Below are 9245 nucleotides of genomic sequence, written 5' to 3' on the forward strand. Positions count from 1 at the left end.
ATGGGGAAAATCAGTGAACGCCTTAAAGACTCTGTGGTATTCACTGAAGAGGGTGTGCTGCTATTTATCTGCAGCTATTTTAACCAAGGCCACATTCTTACAGGTGTTGACAGTTTGATGGGTGTGATATGAAGTACTGTTATTCTGCCTACCTCCCCCAAAATTCCCACAATCACTTATAAAAAAAATAAAAATAAAAAAAAGGGCCCATTGCATATTTGGGGATTGACAATAAAATTCAAAAGGTTAAAATACGGGAAACATCCAACTGAGGTGAAAATCCTGCAAAGAGAAAAGTGGACTCTTCACAATCCCATGATCTTGATACAAACTGTACATGTGTGAGGAGCGCCACCTAATGGCTGTTGTGTGTTTAACATGCACTCATAAAAGAGACTACAACCGAACGCTCCACCTGCAGGTCAAGTTGACGTGCTGAAATCGCAACTTTGCAAGAACATCTTTAACATGTTTGTGTGAAGAAAAACATTTTGTGAACACTACTTACATGATCACCATTTATGTTGCATATTTCAATAAACGCAAGTTCTGATGACTCTTTTCTAAATCTGTTTTCATGAAACCAAATGTGTGAGAGAAATAACTCTTTCTAGCAGTTATAAGCACCACCGTGTGTAGCAGCTAGGTGCTGATCGTGTCTGTCATGTGCTGTGTTTGTGGTCACTGTGAGGGAAAACAAATTAAGTTTCAAGTTGCACAGATAAAATACTAAACTGAAATGATAGAAGTTTGGAAAGCAGCAGAATTACAAGAATCTCACTGTTGTTACAAATAAAATTTAGTAACTGCAGGAATTTCCACACAATTATTTATAGCAGTAAAGTCATAGTCACAACAAGACTGACAAAATGTGTTTCAGTGTTTGTAATCAATTTTTAACACAAAGTTAAAACTCGAACAGAAATCTGTAACTTACAAAAGTATTCAGACTGTTTGCTTTTGTGTTACCATCATCAGATACATCCCTTTTTCTTTAATAATCCTGGAAATGTTTCTAGAACCTGAGTGAAATCCACCAGAGGGAATTTAAAACATGGTTTATAACTGTAGATTTTTTAAAGAAATTTTTTATTTTTAAAACAACTTCTGAAGCAATCAGGAACGATTTGACTTTAAAAAAAAAGTGATATAAAGGACCTGATTTGGCAGGACTCGTCGTATGCTTTTCTTGCAAGAAGGATCTCGGTCAAAGAGGCGACCAAGGACCTGAGACTCTTTTAACGGTAGTTTGGTTATCTGTGAGATGAGAGAAGCCCAGGATATCCATCTCAACAGCACCTTACTAATCGCCTTCACGGCTGTGCAGCCACATGGAAGTTACTCTAACTAAAAGGCATAACAGATTCATTGAGCTTCCAAACAGCAAACTTTCTCAAAGGAAAGGAAAAGATAATCTAGCCAACACCAGACATGACTCATAACCTGCTCAAAACTTCACTGTAATCCCTACAGTGCAGCATGATGGTTGTATGATAGGGATACTCGTCAGAGCTGCTGAAAACTTAATGAATGGCATGAAAAAGGAAAAGGAAAGGTCTTGAATACCTTCTGAGTTGACTGCATCACTCAAAAACAGCAAGAATAATGCTCAAATAACAAAAAACTGTGCAAATGAAAACCTTAAGAGTTAATAGAACGAGATTGAACAGCATCACCATCTTGCTCATTTGGCTCTTCCTCTGCCTGGGTGAGCGGCTCTCGGTCCGGGTCTCTCTGCTCCTGCCCTGACTTCTTGGTTGTCTTGTTCAGGGTCCCACCCTGTAGGGACAAAAAAATAATAATTAACTTCCTGCTGAGTGTGTGTATAGAGTATAAACTCATGAGATAACTTCTACAGATGTCTGACCTGTCTGTGATCAACAACATTAAGCAGCACTGAGGTCACAATGCAGCTGATGGTGTTGGCCAACATGAAGATCATCATCCTCTGCCAACGCCACAGCGGGATCTTAGTTTCACTGCAACACAAATAGAGAAACTGCAAAGCTAAACAAGACTGGAAGGACAATTAGTGCACGGCAATGAGATTCTAATGTCAGGTTCTCCCCACCTGGACTTGGTGCCTAGTATTTGTCCAACAACGAGATTGGAGATCCCGATCCCAATCATCTGTACGGAGGTGGCCAGGCCCATGGCAGTTCCCAGGGTCGCCTGAGGTACGACAAGGGGAATAGACGGCCACATGCTGGCCTGGAATGCCACACAGGCAGCAACAAGTTTAACATACTAGGAAATACATTAATTCATAGTAATAATTTACCATTTTACTGATGTCTATTTACTCACAGCCGCAAAGGAGTAGGTGACTCCCAGCCATATGGTTGAAACCAGAGGAGGGACAAAAGTGAAAGCCAGGAGTCCAAACACGGGCAGCGTGAGGACAGCGCACGCCACTGCGAAGACTCCCCGCAGACCCACATAATCCTGAAACACATGGCAGCGAGAGTGTTTCATGATAAACCAACTCAACTCAATGCAGGAATACAATTTGGTGTAGACTAAAGATACATACGATGAGAATGCCCACGCTGGCTGAGAGGACCAGTGAGCTGTCATAGACTGCTCCTGCAATATAAGCCGCCTCCTTCTGGCTGTAGTAGCTGTACTTATCCTGGATGAACTTGCTGGCAAATGAAAAGAATAAATGGCAGATGTGAATGCTTATGACACCAGTATCACTTTGGTGCTGGTCTATTCAAAGGAATGCTGGGTTATAATTCACTGGTTGCTCTGAAAGTGGTGTGTAAAGGTGTTTTTTTTTTGTATCTTTGTCGCATTTAAATGTTTCAGATCAAACAAATGTAAATATTACATTACAATCCAAACCTACATGGCCCTGTGTGAAAAAGTAATTGCCCCTAAATCTAATAAGTGGCGGGGCCACCGTTAGCAGTAACAAATTCACTTAAGCGTTTGCGTTAACTGGCAATGAGTCTTCACAGCGCTGTGGAGGAATTTTGGCCCATTCATCTTTGCAGAAATGTTGTAATTCAGCCACATCTGAGGGCTTTCAAGCATGAACTGCCTTTTTAAGGTTATGCCACAGCATCTCAATCAGACTCAGGTCAGGACTTTGACTAGGCCACTCCAGAGTCTTCATTTTGTTTTGTTTTTTTCCAACCATTCAGAGGTGGATTTGCTGGTGTGGTTTGGGTCACCCAGGTGCCCTTCAACTTGAGGTCATGAACAGATGGCCTGACATTCTCCGTCAGGATGTTTTGATAGACGTGCCACACAGTTCCATTTACCACAGCGTGTCTTCCAGGTTCAGAGGCAGCAAAACAGCCCCAGACCATCACACTACCACCTAGGGCTGGGCCATATTATACCGTTCACGGTAATACCGGTATAATGTTAGGCAACGATAGGAAAATGAAATATCGCGATAGAATGGGAGTAAAACGTGCACGCGCAGTGCCTTTGTTTTCATACGCACATGGTCGATTGTTGAGTGAAACAGATGAACCAGAATTGGTTTGTAAAAATGGTGCAACTTCCGTGATGTGGAACTGGTTTGGTGTTTGTCCGTCAGATACACAACAAAGCACATTTTTTTGCAGAACATGCAAGCGGCCGTCATTATTGTCATATTTGTCGGACTAAGATGCTCTTAAATCTGGGAGTAATCTGGGTCCTAAACTCTGTATGCTTCAGGTCAAACAACACTGCAGCATCACTGAGAGTTAAAAACTGTCTAAATTCTTTCATCTTTAATAAAACGATCAGCATTGCTGCTTTACCAGGTGTAACTATAAAGTTTAACTTCCAGACATCCATGAAAACAAAAGTTATTACATTTAACGGAGTTAGAAGTTAGCAGGAAGCTAGCGGAAGTTAGCTCGCTAGTTTCGCTAGTTACCTAAGCGTGATATAGCATGTTCTGACTGAGAGATTTCTGAAAAAATTCAAACGTACAGCTCTGCTATCACTTCAAACATAAATGAAGACAGGAAACTTAACAGCAGTGACGTTTGTAGGGTTACTGAAGTTGGGCTAGCTGGTATATAATGATGTGCTACGTGATCGCTAGTGACACAGCTATGTTAGCATAACATAAACAGTGAAGCTGGAGGACGAACACTAACACTTTTCCACTTATAAAAGTTAACGTTAAGGTTCCTGATAGTTAGAGACAAATGCAGTCGCATGGCAGGATGCTGTAAACGGACCAAACTTCAGTCAGGAGAACAACTGAGATAATCCATCCACAATACGAGGTTAGTCATTAATATACTGCAACAACATGGGAATAGAGCAGCTGCCAGAGAATTCAACATTAATGAATCAATGGTACAGAAGTGGAGGAAGCAAGAAGAATGAGTTTAATAAAGTTTGATTTATCTGACTGCTTTGTTTCGCTTAATGTGCCTTATAATCCCTTGCACCTTATGGTCCGAAAAATGCGTACTGCACACTGCAGTTTAATGTTGCAAAGCACCTCTTTTTAACTTCAGTGGATATTATATATGGTTATGCTCAGGATATGTCAGCCCATTTCTACTGGAAATGCCTTTTGGTTAAACTTTCAGCAAGGAATTTGCATTTGCACTGTTACATTTTTATAAAGCTTTAATGTACATAAAAACCAGCTTCTTGTTTAAGTGAAAATAAATGGAAGGTTGTCTTTTTGCACTAGTAATGTTGTGGAGTTGTATTTTGTCTCGCATCAATTATATCGTCAGTTATATCGTTATCGCAAATTTTCAAATATATATCGTGATAAATATTTTTGGCCATATCGCCCTGCTCTACTACCACCACCATATTTTAATGTTCCTTTTCTAAAATGCTGTGTTACTTTTATAAAAACGTCTGGAAGTAATCAGGCCTGGGTGTGGCTAGAGAAACTAAACTCAGCTTTCCAAAGATTTGACACACCACAGTTAATTCATCTTATCTAATAAAAACGTTGGCGTGGTCTAGTCAAAGACCTGACCTGAATTCGATTGAGATGCTGTGGCATGATCTTAAAAAGCTGGTTCATGCTGAAAAACTCTCCAGAGTGGCTGAATTACAACAATTCTGCAAATGGGCCAAAATTCTTCCACAGCGTTGTGAAGACGCATTGCCAGTTATCGCAAATGCTTGAAAACAAACAAACAAGCAAAAAAACAAAAACAAAAACAGGAAATCAGGCAGGAGGAAAACATTTTTTTCACATCACTGTATTTCATCAGTATGCACACACTTTATGTCAAGAACTCTACCTTGCATCAGCAATGAAGGGGAAGATGCCGTTGTAGAAGAACATGATGGTGAGAACCAGCAGCCAGTATGTTACTGACAGGAGCTTCACATCCTGAATCCTCTACAAATAAAAAACACACAACAATAAATGATGCTCCACACACAGATCACTAGTGTGTCCATAATACTGAAAAAACAAGGTTTAAATCATCAATGTTACGTATGCATAGGGATGGGTACCGGTATCCGGTGCCATGATGTCACCGGTTCTGACATAAACGGTAGTAACCAGACCGAAAAGCAGCGCAGATTTCGGTGCTTCATTTCGGTGCTTGTTTTTCCTGAGCTGTGATACACTTTAGATTCTAGCCAATCATTTTACGTTTCCGAGGATAGTAGGTGGGCCCAGGTACGTACGTTCTTTTAGAGCAGAGCTACAGATTAAAAATGCCCAAGGCGAAGCGGTCAAAAGTCTGGCTGTACTTCACAAAAGACGCAAACTCAGCAGCCTGCAACAAGTGCTTTAAGGTCATACTGTGCAAAAGAGGTAACACCTCAAATCCGATGAAACACCTGGCGACACATAGCGGTGTTTTTAAAAGCCGAGAAATGCGCCGTATTTGATCGCTTCCTGCGAGACCTCACACCGAGCACATCTACTGCGGGTGTGGTGCCTGTTATCGACCCGGAGTTAGCAACATCCCCCAAAAACCCGAAGAGGAGAGTCCTGGCCCCTAGCCCTGCCAGTGTAGCAGAAATGATGACGGATGATGATGGCAGCAGCAGCAGCCGTTCTTCTCTGCGTGAGTAGCTTAATGTTGTTTATGCGTAATTTACGTTGAGTAGGCTAACCACGTTATTACATTAATGCATGTAAGGTGAACTAGCAAACAAAGTCGTAGTTACATGCGGCTGTCTTCTTGTTTGATGGCAGATACTCCCTTCACCCTGGCCAAAAAGGCTAAAATGACCAAAGAAAAAGTGGAAAACAGTTAAACATGAGAGGTTTTTGGACAAAGTTTGTGTTTTTTCCATTATTTAAGCACTGCTTCCAGCCAAGAGTGATACCATATATGCCCTATAGCTGCAGAAAAGGCTAACATTGTTATCTTTTTACAAAATAACAGCTGAACATGAGAGGTTTTTGGACCAATTTTGTGTTCTTTATTCTTTAAGCACTGGTTTGAGTACCGTTTAAGCACCGGCACTGTTTCAAAAGTACCGGTTTGGTACTGGTATCGGATGAAACCTAAACGATACCCATCCCTATGTATGCATGTTGTTATTATTAAAGGATATTGATCGTACCACTTTGCGAGACTCTTCTTGGATGGCTCCATCGAGACCCAGCTGTCTCATTCCAATCTTGTCCAAGGTGCTGACAATGACAGCGGAAGTGAAGCCCAGCACACACAACAGTGCGCCTAAGAAACAATAACATGAGAAACCCAGGTCACATGGCACCACACCATAATCCTTGAGATTTCTTCGCATTCGTCACCTACCACCCCAGAGTGTCCACTGCATGCCATATTTTTCTTCAAACTTCTGCGTGAGGAAGAAGTTCAACACCGAGCCCAGCCGCGAGAAGGCCAGGGTCAGGCCGAAAGCCAAAGCCAACTCCTTCCCTTTGAACCAGAAGGCTGTGATGCGATTCTGAACAACTAATGAAGAAGGAGAAAGGTAACTGAGTGGTTAAGAAATGCTCCTCAAAGGCAACGCTGCAGAGAATATTTGTTCATATCCATGAAGAGAACTTACTAGTCAGAGATCCATTGCCTGATCCAAACAGCAGACGGCCGGTGAGCATTAGCGGCAGCAAGTAGGGAGATCCCTTGAAGTGGGAGCCGAGAGCAAACAGCGATGAGCCCAAAACACAGAGAAAAGAGAAGAGAAACACACCGACTGCAAAGAGGAGCAAAAGAAATGGTTGTACCATCATTTTACTGTCAGTAGATTAAAAATAACTGCAGACCATGCAGAGAGAAAACATAAAACAAAACTTACAGCGATTTCCTAATTTGTCAATCAGGAATCCAGCCAGGATCACCACTACTGCATTCCTGTTGATAACAGAGAGAAGCTTCTCATTGATAAGCCACTTTTCTGCATTTTCACAGTGAAATCAATGCATTAATGTGCTTACGTCCAAGCATAGATGGCATAGAGAAGATTGTACTGCTGAGGGGTCATCCCCAGTCCCTCCACACAGTCCACTGTCCCATTGATCTCCGTCGCATTGGGACACGTCAGGTTCTGTCAAACATTAAAAACAACATCAGTCTTTCCCTGCTGATAATCAAGTCGTGCAATATTGATGCGATCTGTAAGCAGCGCTGCCTCTTGCTCACCCCTTGGAACTGATCCTGTAACACACTGGGAATGTCGAAGCAAAAGTAGGACCCAAAGGTCAGCAGACAGTTAAAGAAGAGCACCACAAAGCGATAGTATGCTGCAAGACAGTGAAGCACAATAAAGAAAGGGCAACATCAGGTGATTTAAAAGTGCAGCAGCCAATATAACAAATATTTTATTATGTCTGAGGATATTTTTGGTTTTTAACAAAGTGCTACTGTGCGACCTGACACTGTTTTTTGTTTTTAAAGGAGGAAAAAATATATGTAATTATTCTTGTTCTGTTCAGTTAAGCTTATGAATTACGAAGAACAGAGTGGAGAATTATGTGTGCTAATTACGCACAGAGCGAACTGAGTTTCGTGTTCAGCCAACTTCTCCTACAGTCACGAGCTCTTTTTGTGACACTGGAAGTATAAAATGCTGACTTGGTCACTAAGAGGCTTTTTTTAGGGAAGCGTCTGCAGGGTTACAAGCAGAGGTCTTGGTCAGCTCAGTAAAATATGCTGGCTTGCTGTGTTTTTAATAAATAACTTTGTAGTGACACATACCTTTCTCCGCCGGCTGCGCCATCGTGTTAGCTGTAAAACAAAGCGTCAAAAACCATATCCTTCACTGTTGTTTACATGAACATAGTTAGCGACTGCTACGCTTCTTCAGCAGCTGACGTCGAGAAACCGCAGATCTTAAAACCACATGGATGGAGCTGCTGCCGTAAATATGAACACGTAATGACGTACGGCACGTTTACGAAGCAGCGGAGACCGGAAGTACCCCGCTTTTTTTCTTTCTGGAAGCTTTATTGACAAGTAAACGTTTCCATCCAAAAACATTTTCAGCAAAATTACTATAATAATTACAAAAAATAGTTTATTCAATCTATTTAGTTTTTTTTTTGTTTTTTTTTAAGGAATAACACTATTTTTAACCGTTTGTTGCAAAGATTTTAGCCAAGATTGTGGCTATGCGACAGCTCTCCTGGACAAGCACTTCATAAATTACAATCAGGCTTCTGTGCTGTTTATTGGACTGATGACAGTTTGATGCTGGGTGATGCAGGAGAATGTTCTGCTTTGCTGATCTTGGGCCTGACCTCTTCTCTTGATACTGTTGACCATCACATTATGCTCAATAAGAGAGGTCGGCAAATATCCGTAGTATCAATACCAATGCTGGTATTGGTAGCGAATATATACCAGTTCAGTATCTAGTGTTCGATAAATAATTTTTTTTTTTTTAATAAATAATTTCATCATTTCATCATTAAATAATAATCATTTTAATTTATCTATATAGTGCAAAATCACAACAGTCAACTCAGGGTGCTTTATATAGTAATGAAAAGAAAAGAAGAAAAGAAATTAAAACAATACCTCAAATATGCACTATGAAACATGCACTTTTGTGTTGACTTACATGGCTATTGTTTGTAAGTACATTTAAACAATAGAGGTTGACCCAAAGTGCTTTAAAGACGGGAACAATTAGATTCCAGGTCTCAAAATAAATAAATAAACAAAAACCTAGAAAGTATCCATATCGGTCCTGTATTTACTTGGTATCAAATAAGTTCGTAAATTTAAAGTATGTTGCTATAGAGTAGTTCTCTTCACACGTGTCTGAGCGATCCTTTTTTGTAGCTGCTTTGAAGTTCAGGTCCACTTCTCTTACCTGTCGTGTGA

At 40.9% G+C, this 9245-nt stretch overlaps 1 protein-coding gene across 1 annotated transcript; it reads right to left on the bottom strand.

Moving 5' to 3' along the window:
* Positions 1–777: 777 nt before the first annotated feature.
* LOC113017337 (lysosomal dipeptide transporter MFSD1-like) lies at positions 778–8285 on the bottom strand. The gene is made up of 13 exons (XM_026160495.2): positions 8115–8285; positions 7560–7660; positions 7355–7464; positions 7216–7271; positions 6970–7113; positions 6714–6872; positions 6517–6632; positions 5229–5329; positions 2534–2645; positions 2308–2445; positions 2072–2211; positions 1868–1979; positions 778–1779 (listed from the first exon to the last, which is right to left on the bottom strand). Exons 1-13 carry the CDS (start codon positions 8134–8136, stop codon positions 1642–1644), a joined length of 1449 nt encoding a protein of 482 aa, XP_026016280.2. The 5' UTR covers positions 8137–8285; the 3' UTR covers positions 778–1641.
* Positions 8286–9245: the final 960 nt, after the last annotated feature.

This window comes from Astatotilapia calliptera, chromosome 8 (assembly GCF_964374335.1).
Source record: "Astatotilapia calliptera chromosome 8, fAstCal68.1, whole genome shotgun sequence".
In the NCBI taxonomy this organism is placed as follows: Eukaryota; Metazoa; Chordata; class Actinopteri; order Cichliformes; family Cichlidae; genus Astatotilapia; species Astatotilapia calliptera.

Bases quoted from the DNA above. Each gene is read 5' to 3' on its own strand.
- LOC113017337 (XM_026160495.2), bottom strand. From the start codon at position 8,136: ATGGCGCAGCCGGCGGAGAAAG. The intron at 6,633-6,713 runs GTAGGTGACGAA...ATTGTTTCTTAG, and splicing joins GCAGTGGACACTCTGGGGTG to GCGCACTGTTGTGTGTGCTG. The intron at 1,980-2,071 runs GTGGGGAGAACC...TTTGTGTTGCAG, and splicing joins ATACTAGGCACCAAGTCCAG to TGAAACTAAGATCCCGCTGT.